The sequence below is a fragment of the Bufo bufo genome, chromosome 1, assembly GCF_905171765.1.
Source record: "Bufo bufo chromosome 1, aBufBuf1.1, whole genome shotgun sequence".
Classification (NCBI taxonomy): Eukaryota; Metazoa; Chordata; class Amphibia; order Anura; family Bufonidae; genus Bufo; species Bufo bufo.
This window is the reverse complement of record NC_053389.1, coordinates 165621770-165649552: the sequence shown is the minus strand read 5'-3', so window position 1 is coordinate 165649552 and position 27783 is coordinate 165621770. Positions and strand designations below refer to the sequence as shown.

General features: G+C 45.2%; 1 protein-coding gene and 1 long non-coding RNA gene across 3 annotated transcripts in view; one reads left to right on the top strand and one right to left on the bottom strand.

Moving 5' to 3' along the window:
* Window positions 1–27783, bottom strand: part of LOC121000945 — a 677653-nt gene that overhangs the window by 526803 nt on the left and 123067 nt on the right. The window lies entirely within an intron of this gene.
* Window positions 1–27783, top strand: part of KIRREL3 (kirre like nephrin family adhesion molecule 3) — an 886110-nt gene that overhangs the window by 811832 nt on the left and 46495 nt on the right. For both annotated transcript variants that reach the window (XM_040431744.1, XM_040431736.1), the window contains exons 11-12: window positions 12257–12357; window positions 19879–20077. In XM_040431744.1, the coding sequence (XP_040287678.1) occupies window positions 12257–12357; window positions 19879–20077 (300 nt within the window). The remainder of the gene's footprint in view (window positions 1–12256; window positions 12358–19878; window positions 20078–27783) is intronic.

Sequence of the window (27783 nt, the reverse complement as noted above, 5' to 3'; positions counted from 1 at the left end):
GCACAGAAGAAAAAAGTAAAGTGCACATGAGGTTTGGCAAATTTCATACTTTGCAGGTACTGTATGAACGCGGAGGTTTTTCAGCTTTAAAAATCAGCCTGTGCAGGTAGCCTAAGGCTAGTTTTACACTAGCTTTATAAGAGGCTCAGCATTCTACAGTAGATCTGGCATTGCCAGATGTTACCGCAAAGCCTGTCAGTCCCATTGGCTATAATGAGATCCGGAAGAGATCTAGGCGCTACCTGGTAAATACTATACAGTGGGATTTGGCTGACAAAAACCATTGCATGCATCCTAAGGCCTCTTTCGCACGGGCGAGTTTTCCGCACGGGTGCAATGCTTGAGGTGAACGCATTGCACCCGCACTGAATCCGGACCCATTCATTTCTATTCACATGAGCGGTGATTTTCACGCATCACTTGTGCGTTGTGTGAAAATTGCAGCATGCTCTATTTTGTGCATTTTTCACGCAACGCAGGCCCCATAGAAGTGAATGGGGCTGCGTGAAAATCACAAGCATCCGCAAGCAAGTGTGGATGCTGTACGATTTTCACGCACGGTTGCTAGGAGACGATCGGGATGGGGACCTGATCATTGTTATTTTCCCTTCTAACATGGTTATAAGGGAAAATACTAGCATTCTTAATACAGAATGCAGAGTACAATAGGGCTGGAGGGTTTAAAAAAATAAAAATAATAATTTAACTCACCTTAATCCACTTGTTCGCGCAGCCCGGCTTCTCTTCTGTCTTCATCTTTGCTGTGCACAGGAAAAGGACCTATGATGATGTCACTGCGCTCATCACATGGTCCGTCACATAATCATGATAAAAGATCATGTGACGGACCATGTGATGAGCGCAGTGACATCATCAAAGGTCCTTTTCCTGTGCACAGCAAAGATGAAGACAGAAGAGAAGCCGGGCTGCACGAGCAAGTGGATTAAGGTGAGTTAAATTATATATATATTTTTTTTACCCCTCCAGCCCTATTGTACTATGCATTCTGTATTAAGAATGCTATTATTTTCCCTTATAGCCATGTTATAAGGGAAAATAATAAAATCTACAAAATACCTAACCCAAACCTGAACTTCTGTGAAGAAGTCCGGGTTCGGGTTTGGGTACCAAACATGCAGATTTTTGTCACGCGCGTGCAAAACACATTACAATGTTTTGCCCTCGCGCGGAAAAATCGTGCAAGTTCTCGCAACGCACCCGCATCTTTTCCCGCAACGCCCGTGTGAAACCAGCCTAACAGATTCCACACAAGACAAGTCATAGATTTCTACAGAACCTCGTGACCCTGCAAATTTTTTTATCATGAGATAAATTTCCTTCATTACAATGTGACTTCATGTTAATCAGAATGGGCAATGCATTGTGGGAAGTGGCTGTAACAGCTCCCCATCAGCTAATAAACACATAGACACTACTTGTGCCTGTAATAAATTCACTGGGCATCCTCTAAACAGAAGGTTGGGAGGGAGGACAGAGCGTCGGTGACAGGAAGGTGACACAGGAACAAAGAAAATCCATGAAGCCTTTCTCTGCGATTACAGTAAACAGCAGAGAGATCTATAGTGAACACAAAGGCCGTCATGTATCTAGCTTGGAAACTGCGACCTCCGCCCTGCCGCCCGTCATCGACATGACTCCACCACAATGCAGAGCAACACACGAGCATTGTTACCCGCCACTTACCCCTTAATAATTCATAATGCAAGGAGAGTGGCGAGAAACTCTACACGCTGAGCTCTGCCCCAACAGTCGGCATACAGAGTAGTACGTGAGGCTCAGTTCACACTGGTATCAGGAAATGCAGCTGGTGCATATGCTGAGACTGCTATGGGCCTGATGGATGCCAAAAGAGTGTCCATTTAGTATCTACCGCATTAGGCTACTTTCACACTTGCGGCAGTGTGATCCGGCGGGCAGCTCCGTCGTCGGAACTGCCCGCCGGATCCGCCGTTCTGCCGCTGACTGAAAGCATTTGTGAGACGGATCCGGATGCATTGCAAATGCATTGCAAGGACGGATCCGTCTCTCCGCTTGTCATGCGGATAGACGGATCCGTCTTGTACATTTTTTCACATTTTTACCGGTCTGCTCATTCGCAGGCCGGAAGGACGGATCCGGCATTCCGGTATTCTGAATGCCGTAACCGGCGCTAATACATTCCTATGGGAAAAAATGCCTGATCAGTCAGAAAAATGCATTGAATTGCCGTATCATTCAGGCAAGTCTTCAGTTTTTTTCGCCGGAGAGAAAACCGTAGCATGCTGCAGTTTTCTCTTTTGCCTGATCAGTCAAAACGACTGAACTGAAGACATCCTGATGCAAACTGAACGGATTACCCTCCATTCAGAATGCATGGGGATAAAACTGATCAGTTATTTTCCAGTATAGAGCCCCTAGGACGGAACTCTATGCCGGAAAAGAAAAACGCAAGTGTGAAAGTACCCTTAGTATCACACTAAGGCCGAGTTCACACGAACGTGTGTGACCCGTGCCTGTGCTGCGGCCCGTAAATAGCGGGCCGCAATGCACGATCGCCGGCCGTAGGGCAGCCGCATCGGATCGCGGACCCATTCACTTAAATGGGTCCGCGATCCGGCCGTTCCGCAAAAAGATAGGACTTGTTCTATCTTTTAGCGGAACTGAAGTTCCGGACGTAACCCCACGGAGGCACTCCTTAGTGTTTCCGAGGGGTCCCCTCCCGTGCGGCCGTTCCGCGATTCCGGATTTGCGGACCCATTGAAGTGAATTCACACGGAATTCACACGGAACTGTGGCCGTGTATTGCGGCCCGCGATTTGCGGGCCGCAATACGGCCACAGATCACACACGTTCGTGTGAACTTAGCCTAATGCTGACCAATGAGCAGTGTATATATATTAATATATATATATATATATATATATATATAGTAGATATACTTTTTTTTTTTGGTTCATGGTGGCCTATATATCATAAATGCAAGTGTATGCCGTGGAAAATAGGAACACAAAAGGGCACACTATAGTGTAAAACTGTGATGGTAAGAAATAAAGTGAGAAGCATATACCAAATGCCGCACCTCTCTACTAGATCACCAGTTCGGGACCCATAAACTTCACGTAAATGAGTTACGAAGGCGCCATCCACCATAAATAAAACACAATTGAAACAAAGTAACATGGCTGTCAGGTATGATACTTTTCAGCCATTGTGTTTTAATCTAATAAAATAGCTATTTTACTTAAGGTGGATGTCACCCTCCTAACCCATGTTTACATCTGTGCCTACTTACTGTATGGCACATGTAAGAAGCATCTATTAGAGTTATACAGTATGTCTGGATTATTTCCCCGATATATATACATTACAGGAATACCATGAACACTGTGACTGACATTTGGTAAGCAATTAGGGGGTCATTTACAAACAGTTATATGCCACTTTTTCGCATATTTCTGTTGCAGATTGCAGCGCAAAGGTTATTTGTACCAAAAGATGCAGCTTTTCCCCGCTCACACCAGGTCTAAAAATGGGGACGTGGTGTGGGCAGGGAACGGGGTGGGCCGCCGCATCTCATTTATCATTTTCCACGCCAGCCAAAGCTGTATTAAGACCTTAATGTCTAAAATCTGGAAATGGGATGCTCACCAAATCTGCTGTAAAATTTGACACACAGGGGTACAGGACAAGGACACAGTGACACATAGGGGGGTACACGACAATGATATAGTGACACATAGGGGGGCACAGGACAATAATACCATGACACATAAGGGGTACAGGACAATGACACCTAGGGGGTACAGGATACTGACACCTTGGGGGTACAGGACAATGACACAGTGACACATAGAGGGGTACAGGACAATGACACAGTGAAACATAGGGCGTACAGGACAATGACACCTAGGGGGGTACAGGACAATGACACAGTGACACATAGAGGGGTACAGGACAATGACACAGTGACACATAGGGGGTACAGGACAATGACACCTAGGGGGGTACAGGACAATGACAGCTAGGAGGGTACAGGACAATGACACAGTGACACATAGAGGGGTACAGGACAGTGACACAGTGAAACATAGGGCGTACAGGACAATGACACATAGGGGTTACAGGACAATGACACAGTGACACATAGGGGGTACAGGACAATGACACAGTGACACATAGGGGGGTACAGGACAATGACACCATGACACATAGGGGGTACAGGACAATGACACCTAGGGGGTACAGGACAATGACACAGTGACACATAGTGGGTACAGGACAATTACACCTGGGGGGTACAGGACAATGACACAGTGATACATAGAGGGGTACAGGACAATGACACAGTGACACATAGGGGGTAAAGGACAATGACACAGTGACACATAGAGGAGTACAGGACAATGATATAGTGACACATAGGGGGTACATGAAAATGACACAGTGATATATAGGGTGTATAGCACAATGACACAGTGACATATACTGGTACAGGACAATGACACAGTGACATATAGGGGTACAGGACAATGACACAGAGACACACAGGGGGTACAGGACAGTGACATATATGGGGGTATAGGACAATGACACACTGACAAAGTACAGGACGATGCCAAGCTGACATGGACAATGGCGGATTATAATAGGGGCGTTTGGGTCCACATGCACAAGTTTTGAATTCAGCAGCACCAAGCGCTGCACTGTCCCCCTAAGCTGGGCTTCTTTGAAATGGCCGCTCACAACTGCTGACAGTCCCAAATTCCTACCTCCTCCCATTTGCCGCCTTTGCTGCGTCCTAGCTGAAAAAGGTCAGAGGAGCACCGCGGGAAGAAGGAGGAGGCAGCACCAGACAGCAGGTAACACCTACTATATTATTGCTACCCCAGAGATGTTCCCTGCAGTCCTGTGTTATCTGTGGTGTTACATAGGACTGCATGTAACATCTACTACATTATTTGTACTCAGACTCTGAGTACAGGTAATGTAGTAGATGTTACCTGCAGTCCTATGTAACACCACAGATGACACAGTGATAACTCTCTGAGTACAGATAATATAAACGGTGGTACCCGCAGTCCTATGTAACATATAACACTACAGATAACATGGGTTTCACAAGGAATTACATACTGATGGCCTATCCTCAGGATAGGTTATTGATATGAGTAGAAGCGGACTGGGACCCTAAAGTGGCCCTGGAAAAAAAAAAACTAAGAGTGACCCCATGCTATAGGTGGATCCAAATTGACAGAATGCAGGGCAATATCATAGTGCAAAATACCGTCCCAAAAGAACCAAATACCACAGTGTAAAAAAAAAAACTGCCCCAAAAGCTGTCCCTCTGTGGTGGCCATCAATAGCTGCCATTTTCTGGCCTCCTCTTCCAGTTATCTCTGATATGGAGCAGGGGGCTTAGGAGGTCAGATGTGGGCCCCAACAGTTGAATTTAGGAGGGTATGTGCAGTCGCTCTCCAGGTACATGAGTACCTGATTCTCACATTGTTAATTACCGTATTTTTCACTTTATAAGACGCACCTGATGATAAGACGCACCTAGGTTTTTGAGGAGGAAAATAAGAAAAAAATATTTTGAACCAAAAGGTGTGCTTTTAGTAGGTTTTGAACTAATGATGGTCTGTGAATGCCGCACTGTTATGAGGGATCTGTGGATGATGCACTGTTATGGGAGGATCTGTGGATGACGCACTGTTATGGGAGGATTTGTGGATGACGCACTGTTATGGGAGGATCTGTGGATGACGCACTGTTATGGGAGGATCTGTGGATGACGCACTGTTATGGGAGGATCTGTGGATGACGCACTGTTATGGGAGGATCTGTGGATGACGCACTGTTAAGGGGGGATCTGTGGATGATGCACTGTTATGGGGGGATCTGTGGATGATGCACTGTTATGGGGGGATCTGTGGATTACACTGATGGGGGATCTGTGGATTACACTGATGGGGGCTCTGTGGATGACACTTATGTCATCCACAGATCCCCATAAGTGTCATCTACAGATCCCCCATCAGATGCATCAGTGTGGAGGGAGGAGGCGGAGACACTCATGGCGGGGGGGGGGGCCCGGTGCAGTGATTCTACTCTGGGACCCGCAGCTGTTAAGTACATTCAATCCGAATTGGTCTGCAATAACTGTACTGTACTTACTGTAGTACCTTATGTATAGCATTAAGACGGCGCAGACCGGCAGCTCCCTCGGTCATGCGCCGCCTTCCCTGCCTGCCGCAGCTCCCTCCTCATGCGCCGCCTGCCCGACTATCTCACTTTATGAATGAACAGGCAGGCGGCGCATGTGGAGGGAGCTGCGGCAGGCGGTGCATGAGGAGGGAGCTGCGGCAGGTGGCGCATGACCGAGGGAGCTGCCGGTCTGCGCCGTCTTAATGCTATACATAAGGTACTACAGTAAGTACAGTACAATAATTGCGGACCCATTTGGATTGAATGTACTTAACAGCTGCAGGGCCCGGTGTATTAGAGTAGAGTCACTGCACCGGGCCCCGCCATGAGTGTCCCCGTCTCCTCCCTCCACACTGATAATTCGCTGGCCGCCCTGTGCAGCATAGCGGCCAGCGAAGTATCCGCTTTATAAGACGCACGGCCATTTTCCCCCCACTTTTGGGGGGAAAAAAGTGCGTCTTATAAAGCGAAAAATACAGTACCACTGAGAACTCATTATGTACCCAGCCATCGGCTGAGAGGAGGGCTTGGGCGGCCCCTTGGGGATCGGCCCACCGGGAAATTTCCCTGCAGGGTCTATGGTCAATCCACCCCTGGATACGAGATTGGCGGGGTCAGACTCCCAGCACCCCTGCCAATCAGCAGTTTGAAGAAATTGCGGTGCTGCAGTGAGCGCTGCAGCCTCCTCATTGCTTACCAAGCACAGTGCCGTCCATTTGATAGCAGCTGTGCTTGGTATTGTAGCTCAGCCCTATTCACAGGGATGTGACTGAGCTGCACCTAGACCATGTGACTCAGGAATAAGATGTCACTGGCCTAGGAAGAGGATGCAGCGCACATGGAGCACCGTAGTCTCTTAATACAGATAAAAAAAAACTAATGGGTGGCATTGTCAGAGGAAAACGGAGGGGGCCCGAGTTGGGCAGACACGGACACAGGGTACAGTACATGCTGAAAATTGGGGTACAGTGCAATGACGCGCTGACAGAGTACAGGACCATTACATAGTGATACTTGGAGTACAGGGCAATCACACACTGACACTCGGAGTACAAGACCATGGCACACTGACACTCGAGGTACAGGACAAAGACACGCGGACACTCGGAGTACAGGACAATAACACGCTGACACTCTGGGTACAAGACCATGACACACTGACACTCGGGGTATAGACAAAGACATGCTGACACTCGGGGTACAGGACAATGACACAGTGACACTCAGGGTACAGGACAATGATACACTGACACTCGGGGTACAGGACGATGATACACTGACACTTGGGGTACAGGACGATGATACACTGACACTCAGGATACACAACAATGATACACTGACACTCGGGGTACAGGATGATGCTACACTGACACTTGGGGTACAGGACGATGATACACTGACACTCGGAGTACAGGACGATGATACACTGACACTCGGAGTACAGAACGATGATACACTGACACTTGGGGTGCAGGACGATGATACACTGACACTTGGGGTACAGGACAATGATACACTGACACTCGGGGTACAGGACGATTATACACTGACACTTGGGGTACAGGACGATAATACACTGACACTCGGGGTACACAACAATGACACACTAACACTCGGGGTACAGGACAATGATACACTGACACTCGGGGTACAGGACAATGATACGCTGACACTCGGGGTACACAACAATGATACACTGACACTCTGGGTACAGGACGATGATACACTGACACTCGGGGTACAGGACGATGATAAACTGACACTTGGGGTACAGGACGATGATGTACTGACACTTGGGGTACAGGACGATGATACACTGACACTCGGGGTACAGGACGATGATACACTGACACTCGGGGTACAGGACGATGATGCACTGACACTCGGGGTACAGGACGATGATACACTGACATTCGGGGTACAGTACGATGATACACTGACACTTGGGGTACAGGACGATGATACACTGACACTCGGGGTACAGGACGATGATACACTGACACTCGGGGTACAGGACGATGATACACTGACACTTGGGGTACAAGACAATGACACACTGACACTTGGGGTACAGGACGATGATACACTGACACTCGGGGTACAGGACGATGATAAACTGACACTTGGGGTACAGGACGATGATACACTGACACTCGGGGTACAGGACGATGATTTACTGACACTTGGGGTACAGGACAATGATACACTGAAACTCGGGGTACACAACAATGATACACTGACACTCGGGGTACAGGACGATGATACACTGACACTCGGGGTACAAGACGATGATGTACTGACACTTGGGGTACAGGACGATGATGTATTGACACTTGGGGTACAGGACGATGATACACTGACACTCGGGGTACAAGACAATGACACACTGACACTCGGGGTACAGGACGATGATGCACTGACACTCGGAGTACAGGACGATGATACACTGACACTCGGGGTACAGGACAATGATACGCTGACACTTGGGGTACAGGACGATGATACGCTGACACTTGGGGTACAGGACGATGATACACTGACACTTGGGGTACAGGACGATGATGTATTGACACTTGGGGTACAGGACGATGATACACTGACACTCGGGGTACAAGACAATGACACACTGACACTCGGGGTACAGGACGATGATGCACTGACACTCGGAGTACAGGACGATGATACACTGACACTCGGGGTACAGGACGATGATACACTGACACTCGGGGTACAGGACGATGATACACTGACACTTGGGGTACAAGACAATGACACACTGACACTTGGGGTACAGGACGATGATACACTGACACTCGGGGTACAGGACGATGATAAACTGACACTTGGGGTACAGGACGATGATACACTGACACTCGGGGTACAGGACGATGATTTACTGACACTTGGGGTACAGGACAATGATACACTGAAACTCGGGGTACACAACAATGATACACTGACACTCGGGGTACAGGACGATGATACACTGACACTCGGGGTACAAGACGATGATGTACTGACACTTGGGGTACAGGACGATGATGTATTGACACTTGGGGTACAGGACGATGATACACTGACACTCGGGGTACAAGACAATGACACACTGACACTCGGGGTACAGGACGATGATGCACTGACACTCGGAGTACAGGACGATGATACACTGACACTCGGGGTACAGGACAATGATACGCTGACACTTGGGGTACAGGACGATGATACGCTGACACTTGGGGTACAGGACGATGATACACTGACACTTGGGGTACAGGACGATGATGTATTGACACTTGGGGTACAGGACGATGATACACTGACACTCGGGGTACAAGACAATGACACACTGACACTCGGGGTACAGGACGATGATGCACTGACACTCGGAGTACAGGACGATGATACACTGACACTCGGGGTACAGGACAATGATACGCTGACACTTGGGGTACAGGACGATGATACGCTGACACTTGGGGTACAGGACGATGATACACTGACACTCGGAGTACAGGACGATGATACACTGACACTCGGGGTACAGGACAATGATACGCTGACACTTGGGGTACAGGACGATGATACACTGACACTAGGGGTACAGGACAATGACACACTGAAACTCGGGGTACAATACAATGATACACTGACACTCGGGGTACAGGACGATGATATTGACATTTTCCTCGACCATCAAGATAACTCAGAAGCTGTGATGTGCGCAGTAATTTCTGTACTACATCATATACTACGTCGTCCGTTACAACCTCCCTCAATGGTTGGAGGATTCTGGGAGGAGAGAAAGATAAACTCAGGGTCCTCTGAGACACTTCAGACAAGAGGTGCCATAAAGAATAAAATGAATTATAATGTATTACATCAATATAATAAAAGTCTCCTGTATCTACACACTACACAAAGATGCTAAAGAGGGGCCCCAGAGAGCGGCATGGTGCCAAGCCCAGAACAATGAGCAATCTCTGATACAGACAGCTGTACAGAAGAGCCAGCACTCTACAGCCTGAAAATGGCTGGAGCCACAACTCCCCCTGCTGGCCATTATGGGGTAGTGCATTAAGAAGGTTTTCTGACAGCAGAATCTTTCTGTTTTTATGAGTTTGTGTCCTCGCTGTGTTCTTTAGCTTGTTATGTTGCTGAATGATGGCACCACTGCCTGTATTGTATTAATCTGTTTTATCTCCCCAAGAATTTGTAAGTGATTTGTGCTGTTGATCAGGTTTGAGCTGGAACAAGATTATACTAGATCTAAGAATCAGGACACTGAACACTAAAATCATAAAAAAAATCTTAAGGTCGCTTTAGTTGGGATGATAGAGCAGGTGATTTTCGGGGGAGGTAAGCATTCCTTCCCGACAATGGCCTGCTCGTCAGTGAAGGACACTGCTGCATTTACATACAGTGATCTCCTCCAGAGTACAGGGAGGAGCGATCTAATGCCATCACTCTTCCCCATACTGACTCCGGCAGCAGATCGCCTTTACACAGCATACAAATGATCCGATGAACGAGCGTTTCGCTCATTTATCTGGTAATTGGCGGCTCTTTTACACTGAACGCTTGTTAGCAATTATCTGGCAGACTCTCGGCCTTTAGGCCTTGTTCACAATTCCGTTTTTCACAGACGTCTGCTATCCACATTTTTCAGTAGACGGACAAATTGGTTTTAATGTGTTTGTTCACACATCATTGTTTTCCACTGACCGTGATGCAGACCACACATGCCCATTGAAGTCCATGAGTCCGTAATCACTGACACAACACAGATTGCATCCGTGTTCTGTCAGTGACTTTCATGGACCATTGGAAGGAGATACGGATGACACAAGGAGGGCAAAAAACAGTCACACTGACCAAACATGGATTCTTCACAAATGAAACACAGACAGATTTTCCTTGGACGTCAAACGGACAAGGATGAGAATGTTAGGATCCCGAAAATCCCATTTAGAGGGATCTTCATGGGATTATGATTATCCCAAGGGCTGGTATGGAGTTTTTTGGCGGGAGATTTTCCCAACTAGATGGTTTCCCGCCAAGAAATCCAGTGGCCAAGGTGGCTAAATTTAGCTTTGTTGCTAGGTGGAGGGAAGATGGAGGGTAATTGGCTAGGTAAGGATCCTATGGGTGAATTGTTGCTGGGGCTTGGAAGTTTTGGGTCCCCCAGCAACAGGTTAGGTATTGGAGGAGAGATTTGGGGTGGTGGGGTAGATTGTGTATATAAGATGAGGTGGCCGGTATCTGCCTGGCTGCCAAGCGGCGTTTAGGATCCAGCTGCCCCCGCCCTCCCTCCCCTTTATGGCTGTTTGTCACGGTCACTTTATTAGGAGGGGTAAGGTCGCTCGCCAATAAGTGGCAAGCGGACGAGTTGATTCAGGTAGTTAGGTCAAGCTTATGGCTGGCCTAATCAGTGGTTATTATGATTATTATTTATTATTATTGGAATTTTATGGTTATTTAATATTGATCTGTTCTTTAATAAAGTTGGCCGTGGCCTATTTTTATCCATTATATAATGTGTCCATGTGTCTCTTAATTTTATGGTTAATAGGTTTCTGGTGGTCAGTATAATCTATAATCCCATGAAGCCTAAGGCCATTTTCAGACAAGCAAGTTGACTGCATGAAACGCTCTGTGTGGTAGCATGATTTGCCGTCCTGGGCTCTTGTAACCTAATGATATATAGCGTTGTGTGTCCCTGCCCGACATCAGCTGTAATGCATTGTACTGACATAATGTCGTCGGTACAATTCATTACAGATGATGTCGGGCAGGGACAAACAGCATTTTAACACCGTAAGCAGAGTTTAGGATGAGCAATCATGCTCCCACACAGAGCGTGTTTCTCGGAAGCTCACACTGTAACAAGTCCTGTGTCAGCAAGACTAGATTAGGAATAAGTTGCACTTTCAGTCTCAAAATGGAAACTATGAATGTTACCATTCACTGACAGTAAGAAGAGATTTTGACAGTGGTGAGGAATTGCACTTATTTTTTTGCATAAGACTAAGAATCATTCTGTTTTATTTTGCAGGTCCCCCGATCATCTCTAGCACCCAGACGCAACACGCCTTACACGGAGAGAAGGGGCAGATCAAGTGTTTCATCCGTAGCACCCCTCCCCCAGACAGGATTGTAAGTATGGAGGCAGCGGGTCTGTACTTCTATGAGAGAGGGCACTTTTATTTTGGGAGCGACCCGTGGCTTCATTTCCATAGCAATCACTCGCTTCCTCTCCCACATAAAATAGCACTTTTGACGCCATTGCTTTCCTAAGAGCCATTTGCTGTATTTTGCATAAGCTCATCGGACTTTGCTCCATCCATTGTTGCTTTCATCCGTCAGATAATGGCCGCAGTACTTCATGGCTTCTAACAGCAGTCAATCCTCTCAGACCAATAGATCTTGTGACAAAAACAGTCCTCGGCGTCCAAAAATGGGGAATTATCGTAGTCTCTCAATGAGGCTTAATGAGAATTTCTTCTATCACTCTTTCTCTCGGCGAAAACCAGCGCTCCACTCAGAACAATCTCCTCCGAGAAAGTGCTGCACTTACAAGGACGTCGCCCCGCTGCTCAGTCCAATGTCCAAGCTCCGGCCTAAAGCATTCGAACAATTATCTGCAGCACAATACATAATTGGCTTCTTGTGAAATCCAATGTGTTGCCAAAGTAATCCAGTGTACAGTTACACCTGACCAACAGCGCGGGCACAAACTTCATCAACTGACGGCAAGACTACTGGTCCAGTCAGGAGCTTTACCAGCAACATAACTGCGGTCCTATGGGCCCCATGGCACCCGCTTCTTCTCCCTTCTTGTCCCATAGATTATACTCCAAAATACGGTACTATACCTCCCTATGTGTTTCCCTATCTCCGTGCAGGCAAGCTGTGCAAGACATTATACAGCACACTGTATTTAGCACAGTAAAATCTGCTTCACCATGCCCTCCTGCACCAGCTCCATCTACCCCTCTGGGGCCCGCAGCCTACAGTCCAGCATACCAATGGTGCACCACTGATATACAGCTAGGCGTGGGACCCTACTCAGTGGGGATTGGCAGACATGCAGCCCCACCACACACACATATCTACAAATACATGCAGATGGAGCTACGCTAAACCTGACTCTGATAACACATGGCATTGGTCATCTCGTGACAGAAGTCATGGAATCCATTGAAAAGTTAATTAACTTTTTCTTGGCATTCTTTACTGCATCTGTATATACATATACCACGTATAATTGCCAAACATATATGCTACTTATATATATATATATATATATATATACATACAGGTACACCACACATGTACTACTCTCACATAAATGCTACACCCAGAGATATAAACCACACGTATATATTCATATACCAAATGTATTTACACACACATATATACACACACACCACATATATATACACACATATCATACATTTGACACACACACATACGCTACTCACACATATAGTATATAAACGTACACCACACATGTACTACTCTCACATAAATGCTACTCACCCACAGATATAAACCACACGTATATAAACATACCCTACATGTGTATATACACACAGATATATATATATATATACTGTACATACACCACACATATACTGTATACACACAGCAAATATACATATACACCACATACATACGCACACAGATATAAACACACACTACACATAAATACACATATATACACACAAACACATTACACATATGTACACAAACATTATACATATATACAGTACATATATACACATACAGTATATACACATACATTACACATATATACAGTATATATATATACACATACAGTATATACACATACAGTACACATATATACAGTACATATATACACATACAGTATATACACATACATTACACATATATACAGTACACATATATACACACATTACACATACAGTATATACACATACAGTATATACACATACATTACACATATATACAGTATATATATATACACATACAGTATATACACATACAGTACACATATATACAGTACATATATACACATACAGTATATACACATACATTACACATATATACAGTACACATATATACACACATTACACATACAGTATATACACATACAGTATATACACATACATTACACATATATACAGTATATATATATACACATACAGTATATACACATACAGTACACATATATACAGTACATATATACACATACAGTATATACACATACATTACACATATATACAGTACACATATATACACACATTACACATACAGTATATACACATACAGTATATACACATACATTACACATATATAAACACACACCTGAACTAACCTGAAGCTTTTGGGGCCCCAATGCAAAATCTCTAACAGCCGACCCCAACTATCAAATTTAATTATTTATTACTTCTGGTCTCCTCATAAGGGTCAGAGGGACCTTTTGGAATCCTACAGGTTCCAGAACCACACTCCATTAGTTATGCCCCTGTTCAGACCACCCAGATTTTATATTAGATTTGGTTTGTTCCTGTGTTTAAATGAAGCTCGCACATGTAATATGAGAGAATCTTGTTTTGTACTGTGCTCCACCTGCATCCAGAGGTGCATTAACAGTGCCTTGGAAACAGACTATAGTGTGTTTACGTGTAGCACATAATAAGACATAAGACTTCTCGTGCACTCATTGTGCAAATAGCATCTGTGCTCCCAAAATGCACTGCACTCAGGTAACGGAGAAGCAGCAGCATTGATGGTGCTCTGGATGCAACTAGAGTTAAAGAGGACCTTTCACCAGAATAAAACATCTAAACTAACTATACAGACATGTAGAGCGGCGCTCAGGGATCTCCCTGCACTTACTGTTATACCCGGGCGCCGCTCCGTTCGCCCGGTATAGCCTCTGGTATCTTCATAGTTAGGCTCCACCCAGGGGAACCTGCCAGCGTCTCCTTCTCCCATGCTGTAGCGCTGGCCAATCGCAGCGCTCAGCTCATAGCCTGAGAGGCTTTTTTTTCTCTCAGGCTATGAGCTGAGTTCTGCGATTGGCCAGCGCTACAGCATGGGAGAATGAGACGCCGGCAGGTTCCCCTGGGTGGAGCCTAACTATGAAGAAGATACTGGAGGCTATAACGGGAGAACAGAGCTGCGCCCAGGGATAACAGTAAGTGCAGGGAGATCCCTGAGCGCCGCTCTACATGTCTGTATAGTTAGTTTAGATGTTTTATTCTGGTGAAAGGTCCTCTTTAAAGCGTGATGTAATTTGAAATCAGAGTAAGAAAAAGGTAACTGTGTATAACATTTGTTTCAGTTACCCAACATTTTCCAAATATGTGCTTGTTGTCATTGAATGGAAGCAATCTTGTTTATATCAGGAAGCTAGACACTTGGCACTCCTCTAATGCTTCTTATAGAGAACTCTGATGCACAGCAATGAGACAATCCTCTGTGAGCAAAACAGACTGGATCCAGACTGGCACATTTTACCTGCTCTGATACATTATAACAAACTGCAGAAGAAAGTGTGCCGCTGATGCCAGAGGATTGTCCACACCGGATACAACTGTAACAGTCAGCATTCACTGACCGCAAGCAAAGAGATCTTGATATTTACAAGGATTTCAGCCAAAATATATATTAGAAAGTTGTGAACCTTTAAGTGTACAATGATTAATCTTTATTTACATGAACCAGAGCACCCATCATATTAACAGTATGAACTGCTGTATTGCATGAAGATGATGGCATCCATCAATGTGGTGCACATCCTCTCCATCTTCCCTTGCACCCAACTGCTGCACAACTTCTCTATCTTCTCTCACTTCTGAGTGGCATACGTCATCTCCATCTTCATTTACTGCTGAGGGGTACACATTCTCTCCGTCTTCTCTAACTCCTGAGTGGTGCACATCCTCACCATCTTCCTTTACCCCTGGGTGGCACATATCCCCTCCATCTTCTTTCACTTCTTAGTGGCACACATCCTCTCCATCTTCTTTCAATTCTGTGTGACACACATCCTCTCCATCTTCTCTTACTCCTAAGTGACACACATCCTCTCCATCTTCTCTTACTCCTAAGTGGCACACATCCTCTCCATCTTCTCTTACTCCTAAGTGGCACACATCCTCTCCAACTTCTTTCACTTCTTAGTGACACACATCCTCTCCATCTTCTTTCACTTCTGAGTGGCACACATCCTCTCCATCTTCTTTCAATTCTGTGTGACACACATCCTCTCCATCTTCTCTTACTCCTAAGTGGCACAGATCCTCTCCATCTTCTTTCACTTCTTAGTGGCACACATCCTCTCCATCTTCTCTTCCTCCTAAGTGACACACATCCTCTCCATCTTCTCTTACTCCTAAGTGGCACACATCCTCTCCATCTTCTTTCACTTCTTAGTGGCACACATCCTCTCCATCTTCTCTTACTCCTAAGTGGCACACATCCTCTCCATCTTCTCTTACTCCTAAGTGGCAAACATCCTCTCCATCTTCTTTCACTTCTTAGTGGCACACATCCTCTCCATCTTCTCTTACTCCTAAGTGGCAAACATCCTCTCCATCTTCTTTCACTTCTTAGTGGCACACATCCTCTCCATCTTCTCTTACTCCTAAGTGGCACACATCCTCTCCATCTTCTCTTACTCCTAAGTGGCACACATCCTCTCCATCTTCTTTCACTTCTTAGTGGCACACATCTTCTCCATCTTCTCTTACTCCTAAGTGGCACACATCCTCTCCATCTTCTTTCACTTCTTAGTGGCACACATCCTCTCCATCTTCTCTTCCTCCTAAGTGGCACATATACTCTCCATCTTCTCTTCCTCCTAAGTGGCACATATACTCTCCATCTCCTTTCACTACTGTGTGGCACACATCCTTTCCATTTTCTTTGACTTGTGAGTGGCACACATCCTCTCCTTTTTCTCTTACTCCTGAGTGGCACACACCCTCTCCATCTTCGTTCTCTCCTGAGTGGTGCACATCCTCTTGTCCTCTCTTACTCCTGAGTGGGAGACATCTTCATCTTCTCTTTCTCCTGGTGAATATAATCTTCATCTTCTCTTACTCCCTAGAGCTGTATGCTTTTGTAAACAGACTGATATTTCTAGTTTCTGGTCAAGCAGTGCCTTCACCACTTAACATCTCTTCCTGAACCTCAGACCTGCATGAAACAGCCTCCCGTCATCCACAACTGTTATTCTAGGGCCTGTTTTTGAGTCAATACGGCAGCTTCTCCAGAGTGTTGCGTACATTCCAAAAAAAAAACCAGAACATCTTTGATCTTCTTTCTATCAATTTCAGTGCCCGCAGGCTTGAAGATAGCTGAGGGGAAAAAGAGGCTTTGTATAATCTATTTTTACCTCTTCCACCTACACACAAACAAGCCTCAGGATCTCGCTTAGCGTGTGCATTCTGTGCCAAGAGACGCACAAACATTCATGAACTGATTAAGAGAGATAATCCTGAGAGAACAAGTAATTAAATTACATTTATATAAACAGTCACAACCCTATTGGGGCATTCATCCGATCAGTGTCCACAGCGTAAGAGGCTCTGTCTCTCAGATAGCAAAGCTAGATTATTATCATAGTCCCCTCTCAATGGTGCAATGCTCATTTCTTGGTTTAAGTCCAGCAAGTACTAAGCAATGAATTTATGGGGGCTGTAAGTACCCATTGTAGTCACTAGGGCTTCCTTTTTTGCAGATATAAATATTCCTGTATGAGGTCATAAGTGCTAGGATTTCCTGCTGTGAGAGAGGCAGAAAGAGCTGCTTCTTTCAGTGTTTGGCTGTTTACAGTGAATTAAAAGGGTTTTCCTTGATTTTTTATCAGTGGGGGTCCAACACCTGGAACCCCTGCTTGAGTCTCACCAAGCACAGTGCCGTACATTGTATAGCGGCTGTGCTTGGTATCGCTCTCAGCCCCATTCACTTTTATGGGGCTGAGCTGTGCCTAGGTTACATGACCGATGAGCGTGTCGTCACTGGTCTAAGAAAAGATGCAAGAAGGCAGTTCTACTGCAAGCGCTGGTGCGATGCAACGCACAACGGCCATGGGGTCCCTTAAAGCAAATGTTTTTCGTGCCGCCAGTTGCAGTGAAGCAACAAGGGCACAGGGCCCCTTTTAGTGATATGGTGGTAGATGGTGCCCAGGTGTAGGAATGCCAGAGTGGTCTGGAGTGGCCTAAATGTTCCTTAAGGTGTTGTGCATGTGTCACAGTGCTCCTACCTGGACATGCTGGACCCCAGGCATTGTTGTCCGAAGCAGAGCAAATAGGGGGATAATTGAGGGATTTGAAGAAATGATTCAGTCCAGACCTTGTATATAGTAGAACAGCAACTTTACTTAAATAAACGTTCCTTCAACAGTTTACAGACTTTGTCTTGGTTTCCAGCAGGCGTTGGCATTAACTGTGGCAGGCAAACTCCTCTCTGCTACGTCTGTTGCTCTCTGGCTCTGTTGTGCTAACAGGCTGGTTATAGAACTTAGCTCCTTTATGCTGGACTTCACTTTCTGTGGTCTGGTCTGTCTCTAGCTTTGTCCAGGGAAAACTTTCTCCTCCTGGCTTCTGAAGCTCTTTGCTGAGGCCTCCAGATCCAGCTGAGCTGAAGGTGCTCAAGCTCGTCTAGACAGGGCTTGTCCAACAGGGACAGGCTCCTGCTGCCTTCCCCTAGCAGGGGGTACTCTCCACACTGACTCTAACTAGAACTCCACCCTTCCTGCAGCAGGTGGGACATGCCCACCACACCACAGAGGGGGATGTTAGAATGGAATAGAAAGTTCCACTCTATGTAAGATAGCTCTGCCATTTCTGCTGCCACCTGCTGGTGAACCAGGCACATTACACTTGAACAGTTACAAAATAGGAAATATGAATACACATTTTGCAGGACCTGGAAATAAACACATAGGATGACATGTGGTTAACCATAGGAGATAGTGGCGGGATGCAGAAGTGGTAATGCACCTCTGGAGCGTTACACTGGTGCCTTCTCAAACAGCTGATCAGCGAGGGTCCCGGGTGTCAGACCCCCCACTGATCAGATACTGAGGATAGGTCATCAGCCATAATGTCTCAGAAAGCCATTTTAAATACTGAAAAGATAAAAAGAAGAACCTGATGCTTTTAGAGGAGTCAGAGTGTAGTGTCCACACACAATATTTGCAGGGAGATTTTTTCCTGGAAGGCCACATTTTGTATTTAAAACCCAATGAGTTTATCTCTTTATGTAATGTATGTAAAATAATCATTATCTATATTATTCATGACCCATACTCTAATATCTAGAGTTGCATTTGACATTCTGTAGGTATCTGTACAGATAATTTTGGCACAGACACCATGCCAAAATTCCTGCGGTGGCCGCGTGGTGTCTCCCATGTCCTTTCTTGGCACGGTGTCCACATGGATTCCATGGCAGGTGTCCGCTTGTGCAATTCCTGACAACAGGAGGACTGCTTGTGAGTTCAAGCAAGAACCTAAGGCCAAGCCCTAAGACAATGTCCCTGTCAGGAGTGAGAAAGGGCATTAAGGGGAAGAGATCTCTGTACTTGGGTAGAAGGTGCTTTGGAGTTCTTGTTTTCTTTGTGTGGATCCATATGACACATGGCCACATTATATATAATTATCTTCCCTCTCTTAGGCCTGGTCATGGAAAGAGAACGTCTTGGAATCGGGGACTTCTGGTCGATACACAGTAGAAACAGTCAGCACGGATGAAGGAGTGATATCCACACTGAGCATCAGCAACATCGTGAGGGCCGATTTCCAAACCATATACAACTGCACTGCATGGAACAGCTTTGGCTCTGACACCGAGATAATACGGCTGAAGGAGCAAGGTGAGGGAGTGGTTCTATATATGCATGGATAACACACCCATTAAAGGGGAACGCCACTTTAATTTACCTTAAAGAGTAATGATTGAAGAGAACTGTAACAGAGGTCATTGAGAAGATGAAGGAGATCTCTTTAGCACTGTCCACGGATTTCTGTAGCCTGGAATATCCATTATAGTAGTCTAATACCGTGTCAATGACATTGTCATCCTCTCCATCAGACCTCTCTGACCAGCCGAGAAAAAAAAATTGAAGTAGTATGCAGAGCTAAGATTCACTAGTGTCCTGAATGTGGCATTCCCCTTTAAATTCTGGTTGCTGTCTTTGAATGGTGATTAGTTGTACCCTTTATAGCAAGTTTTACAATAGGAGGTGGTAATCCACACACCGATAACAAATCATTGGATGCAGGTAGTAGATCACCAGAAATCAATTAAATACTGCAGAGGCGATCAATGAGTCATATATAAACATATAAAACGTAACTTTTACTTATTGTTACCAATAATTGGTAACAATAAGTCAAAATTATGTTTTATATGTTTTATATGAATCGCCTCTGCAGTATTTAATCCACACACTGCCATTATGGCACAGGGTGGCACTATTAATCCTAATAAGAGGCAGCACTTCTTATAAATCCCGACCCAGATCTACTGGCCTGAACTCACAGCATCCTAGATCAGTAGACCCGTGGTCGGGGCAGGACACCTGTCCGTAATATGGCTGTATTTTTTGCTTAGTGTATATTCACACTTGGCGGTTGAGGTGTGAATAAAACTGCAGTTTTGCTGTGGCTTTTGATCCGGTTACAGTTTTTAAAGGTGAAACTTATGAATGAAATGTGTTTGATCTGTAAAACTGCCGCCATATGGAAGTCGCATGTATTTTTTGCAGATGCAGTTTTAACTGCACCTCTGCTGCACTGTCTGAATACACCCTAAGGGCTCATGCACACGAACGTAAGGGATGCATGCCAATATACGGGTACCTGCCATGTGCACTCCGAGCTGCGGATGCGGACCTGCTGACCTGAATGGGTCCGCAATATGCAAGATACGGCCAAAGTCAGGGCACGTCCTATCTTTTGTAGAGCAGAGGCATGGATCGGAAGCTCATGGAAACACTACAAAGTGCTTCCATGGGCTTTTGGGTCCGTGCCTCCGCACCGCAGAAAGAAAGACATGTCCTATGTTTGGCCGTGTCTTCCAGATCGCAGACCCATTCAAGTCAATAGGTCCACATCCACAGCTCACAGTGCACACGGCACGGAGCCCTTACGGTTGTATGCATGAGCCCTAAGGCCACTTTCACATGGTCAGTATTTGATCAGTATTTTTTATCAGGTTGGTTCCACAGCATGGATAGACTTTTTATCTTTGTAGGTTCCACTCCTGGTTTCAGCTTACAAATACTGATCTTGTTAAGGTGGCCCAATGGAACTAAAAAATACTCCACCAAAATACCTCCTGATTACCATAGCCACTTTCACATGGTCAGTATTTGATCAGTATCTGTGAGCCAACACTAGGAGTGTAATACAGTGGGATGTGAAAGTTTGGGCAACCTTGTTAATCGTCATGATTTTCCTGTATAAATCGTTGGTTGTTACGATAAAAAATGTCAGTTAAATATATCATATAGGAGACACACACAGTGATATTTGAGAAGTGAAATGAAGTTTATTGGATTTACAGAAAGTGTGCTATAATTGTTTAAACAAAATTAGGCAGGTGCAAAAATTTGGGCACCACAAAAAAGAAATGAAATCAATATTTAGTAGATCCTCCTTTTGTAGAAATTACAGCCTCTTAACGCTTCCTGTAGGTTCCAATGAGAGTCTGGATTCTGGTTGAAGGTATTTTGGACCATTCCTCTTTACAAAACATCTTTAGTTCATTCAGGTTTGATGGCTTCCGAGCATGGACAGCTCTCTTTAAGTCACACCACAGATTTCCAATTATATTCAGGTCTGGGGACTGAGATGGCCATTCCAGAACGTTGTACTTGTTCCTCTGCATAAAGACCTTAGTGGATTTTGAGCAGTGTTTAGGGTCGTTGTCTTGTTGAAAGATCCAGCCCTGGCGCAGCTTCAGCTTTGTCACTGATTCCTGGACATTGGTCTCCAGAATCTGCTGATACTGAGTGGAATCCATGCGTCCCTCAACTTTGACAAGATCCCCAGTCCCTGCACTGGCCGCACAGCCCCACAGCATAATGGAACCACCACCATATTTTACTGTAGGTAGCAGGTGTTTTTCTTGGAATGCTGTGTTCTTTTTCCTTCATGCATAACGCCCCTTGTTATGGCCAAATAACTCAATTTTAGTTTCATCAGTCCACAGCACCTTATTCCAAAATGAAGCTGGCTTGTCCAAATGTGCTTTAGCCCACCTCAAGCGGCACTTTTTGTGCTGTGGGCATCACTCTCGCATACAGCATCTCCTTGTGTAAAGTGCGCCGAATGGTTGAACGATGCACAGTGACTCCATCTGCAGCAAGATGATGTTGTAGGTCTTTGGTGCTGGTCTGTGGCTTGATTCTGACTGTTCTCACCATTCGTCGCTTCTGTCTATCCGAGATTTTTCTTGGTCTGCCACTTCGAGCCTTAACTTGAACTGAGCCTGTCGTCTTCCATTTCCTGAATATGTTCCTAACTGTGGAAACAGACAGCTGAAATCTCTGAGACAGCTTTCTGTATCCTTCCCCTAAACCATGATGGTGAACAGTCTTTGTCTTCAGGTCACTTGAGAGTTGTTTTGAGACCCCCATGTTGCTAATCTTCAGAGAAAATTAAAAGAGGAGGGAAACTTACAATTGACCCCCTTAAATACTCTTTCTCAAAATTGGATTCACCTGTGTATGTAGGTCAGGGGTCACTGAGCTTACCAAGCCAATTTGAGTTCCAATAATTAGTTCTAAAGGTTTTAGAATCAATAAAATGACAACAGTGCCCAAATTTATGCACCTGCCTAATTTTGTTTAAACAATTATAGCACACTTTCTGTAAATCCAATAAACTTCATTTCACTTCTCAAATATCACTGTGTGTGTCTCCTATATGATATATTTAACTGACATTTTTTATCGTAACAACCAACGATTTATACAGGAAAATCATGACGATTAACAAGGTTGCCCAAACTTTCACATCCCACTGTATATAGAGAAAAAGTATCATGGATGAATTTGTGCCTCTTCTGTGTTCTGGAACCATTAGGCCCAGTTCACACAGTGGCTTTTGCAGTCAGAAATTGGAGCAGATTCCATGCCACAAAGATGTCAGGTGGTCACGTGCAATCATCTTCCCATTGTTTTCAATGGGAGGCCATGCTGCCATTCATGTGGCCACAGTTTATAGCTGTGACCACACCAAGAAAGGACACATCCTTTATTGGAATGGTCACAGCTGTAAACCACTGTCTCCTATTGGAAATAATGGAAGTCAGAGTACACGTGGCCACCTGCAAAAAAAGTGCAAACTACTGACTAAATACTGTGGAAGTAGCCTTTCTGACAATAAAAACTGCCGCACTGCTGCACATTACAGTAAGTTACCTATAGGACTCCAATTATTCTATAAAAAAGACCGTCATCTGAGGCTAAAGTCGACCACGTGCCAAGTTATCAGGTCACCGAATTACCGCTACTGCAGATTACACATCCGAAAATCTGTCCAGAGTCATTGTAAAGCTGGCCATACACCTTCAAGAGCCGACAGATATTCCTCCTGACTCCCCTGTACACATGCATGCTCTACCATGACAACAAAGGATTGGGCTTGTTGAAATTCAACATGCCCGATCCTTTATTCTCCCGACATCTTTATACTAACTAATAGACAAATAAAATGGCCCACGTTACATTTCATTTTATCTTTTTGCCTATGATGGTTTAGTGCCCGTATATAGAGCATTTTCTGCTCTCCAGCATTGCTGATTTAGATCGGTATTCGTAACTTATGCAGCGACCCCTGAGGAGCCGGGGTGGAGGATAGGAGCGGTAGTGGCCCTGATGAAGTGTTGTACTCATGGTGTACTCAAGCTGGTGCTCACTGGGAATCAGTGCAGTGGAATTATAGTAGTGAAGAACGAGGCCAAAGTTAAACGTAACAAAGTCCTTTTTTCTAAGTGCAACATAGAACTTTTAATGCATACAGTAGCAGAAGGCTTTAGTGAATTTCTTCTCTGGCACCAGCAAGAATATGGAGGCAGGTTGGTGTGTGGTAATTCAGCACTTAGGTGATACTGACCTAGTGGTTGTGTGGTGAGGGGTGGCTTGGCTGTAGTCCCACACCTGAAGCAGCGTCCTCAATGCTGACAGTAGCAGTTCACGCTGCTGTCTGGAACCTCAAGGCTTTAATTGAGGGCAATTTGGAGTAGTTCTCTCTGAAGAAATCTGTGTCAGAAGCAGGAGCACTGCAGGTTGCGTCCTCTCCTTTGTATCTCCTGGCAGGAAGGAGGACCAGCCCAATCCTACCAAGAGGGTAGGAACAGGGTGGTTAACAATTTGTAGTACCCCCAGGTCCAAGACACTGTGCGCAAGTCAGGGAGATTTAGGCTTGGTTCACATTGTGTTAGACATGGTAGGCACTGGTAGGGAGCAGCTTGCCGGAGATGTCTGGATCTGGCCCTGCCGGACGCTACCTGATTCCCGCTGGCCCCATTATCTATAATGGGGACCGGCACAGATCCCGCCTTAACCTGGCAAACATGCCAAGAAGCAGCCGAACAAAAACCTCTGTACGCAGTGTATTTTCTCCAGCCAATTCTCTGCATATTTGCCCGAATTGCAACTGGATCTCTGACAGTCCCAATTCTAGTTGATGGGGCTGGACGGCATTCCACCAGCGTCCTGCAGAGCCAGATCCGGCAGGCTGCTCCTGGCTGGAACAGCCTGCTGGATCTATCTACTGCAAATGTGACTCAAGCCTTCGTCCGACATCATGTTCTGTAGAGATGCAATGGTAGTTGTAGAATGAACATAAATGAATGTGAATATCCATTTGATAAAGCAGACAAAACCGCCATAAGAGATGACAGCGCTCCTGTCGTTAGGTGTGAGCAGCGCCCACAGCACCAGTGCATTATAAAGAATAATAACTAGACGGCTGGCATCGCACCTCGGGATCAATCCACTCTACCGTGCTGGATTAGATTGCCGCCTTTGATAAAATACTATTAACCTTTGGAACAGGTTCAAAGCTTAAAAAGATGCAGAAAGATTTGGCAACTTTTTGCTGAGTAAAAAATTAAAAAGAAATACTATTAGCTATAATTTTACTTGTAATAATTATAATTGTACTGATCTATAGTTACATCAGGTCTTGTTCTTCAGTCACACCCAGAGCTGCATTTACTATTCTGGTTTCCCATTTACTCTGGACATAAACTTGGCAGATCCCGCTTATTTTAGTGGTGTCTGCTGTCATGTACATTACAGACATCATTACATTTAGCTGAATCTGACGGTGGTCTGCAAATAAATATCTCATGTCTATAGATGCAGGACCTCCCTGCTTGTTCAGTGTCTGGACAGAACATCCTGTATGGCTCTTGAGCCCTTCTGTCCCCTCACTAATCAATCTCAGCTCCGATGCACTGTTAGACTGGGTTCACACGGGCGTGACGGATTTGTTCAGGATGCGTCTCGGGTGTACTGCGGCAAACCCGCGTGAGTAGGTACCCAATTGCAGTCAGTTTTGACTGCGATTGCGTTCCGTTGTTCAGTTTTTATCGCGCGGGTGCAATGCGTTTTGCACGCGCGTGATAAAAACCTGAATGTGGTACCCAGACCCGAACTTCTTCACTGAAGTTCAGGTTTGGGTTCGGTGGTGTGTAGATGTAATTATTTTCCCTTATAACATGGTTATAAGGGAAAATAATAGCATTCTTAATACAGAATGCTTAGTAGAAGGTCAATTGAGGGTTAAAAAATAAAAAAAAATTAACTCACCTCCTCCAATTGATCGCGTAGCTGCCGGTCTCCTGTTCTTTCTTCAGGACCTGTCAAAGGACCTGTGGTGACGTCACTGAGATCATCACATGGTCCAATCACATGGTCCATCACCATGTGATATGACGTCACCACAGGTCCTTTAGCCGGCAGCTCATGATTAAAGAAGTAAGAAGAGATCGGCAACTACGCGATCAAGAGGAGGAGGTGAGTTAATTTTATTTTATTTTTTAACCCTCAATTGACCTTCTACTAAGCATTCTGTATTCAGAATGCTATTATTTTCCCTTATAACCATGTTATAAGGGAAAATAATACAGTGAATAGACTGTCATCTTAGCAACCATGCGTGAAAATCGCACCACATCCACATTTGCTTGCGGATTCTTGCGATTTTCACTCAGCCCCATTCACTTCTATGGGGCCTGCGTTGCGTGACAAACGCACTATATAGAGCATGCTGCGATTTTCACGCAACGCATAAGTGATGCGGGAAAATCACTGCTTATGTGCACAGCCCCATAGAAATGAATAGGTCCGGATTCAGTGCGGGTGCAATGCGTTCAACTCACGCATTGTACCCGTGCGGAAATCTCGCCCGTGTGAACTCAGCCTTAGGCGTATTTCACACAAGCGATATGGAATGAGTTAGGGTCTGTTGAGGGATAAACTCATGCTAGTTCACTCAGTATTGTCTTCGATTGCGTTTAAGTTTTTTCCGTGTGGATGCAATCAGTTTAAAAAGCGTTTTTCGCGTTCATGAAAAAAACAAGAATAACACTCAACATCTCCTAGCAACCATCAATAAAAAAACACATTGCATCCGGATAGCTTCCATTTTTGACAAAAGCCCCGTTTATTTCTATGAGGCCAGAGCTGCGTTAAAAATGCACAATATTGAACATGCTGCGATTTCTCTTGAACGCTGAGATGATGAGTGAAAAAGAGACACAATGAAATGAATGGGTCAGGATTCAGTCCGGATGCTGTCCGTTTACCACACGCATCGCATCTGAACAGAAAACTACAGGTTTTTTTTCCCGTCTTGCGGGCCGTTTTTTGCGGTCCGTATACGGTCCGTATACGGAACCATTCATTTCAATGAGTCCGCAAAAAAACTGAATGTACTCCGTATGCATTCCGTTTCCGTGTTTCCGTATCTCCGTTTCGTGCAAAGATAGAACATGTCTTATAAAAACTGAATGCATATGGAAATGCATCCGTATGTCTTCCGCATCCGCTCTGTTTTTTGCGGAACCATCTATTGAAAATGTTATGCCCAGCCCAATTTGTTCTATTACTGTATACTGTATATGTCATACGGAAAAACGGAACCGAAACGGAAACACAACTGAAACAACAAACGGAACAACGGATCCGTGAAAAACGGACTGCAAAACACTGAAATAGCCATACGGTAGTGTGAAAGAGGCCAAAAACGGATTGCATCTGCGCAGAACAAACTGAAACACTCAACACAGTCACAGACAAAACTGAGAAAACTTGCATGCAAAGCCATAATTTTTGTTTCCCCCTGAACAGACGCTGACTCGTGCCATATCACTCGTGTGAAATAAGCCTTAGGGCTCATTCACACGACAATTTTGCAGAACAGGTGCTGCCGACCCATTTATTTCAATAGGGCCGCACAAGATGCGGACAGCACACCATGTGCTGTCCGTATCCGTAGTTCCTTCCCGCTGCCCCGCAAAATAGATAGAGCATGTCCTATCGCGGACATGAATAGGCAATTC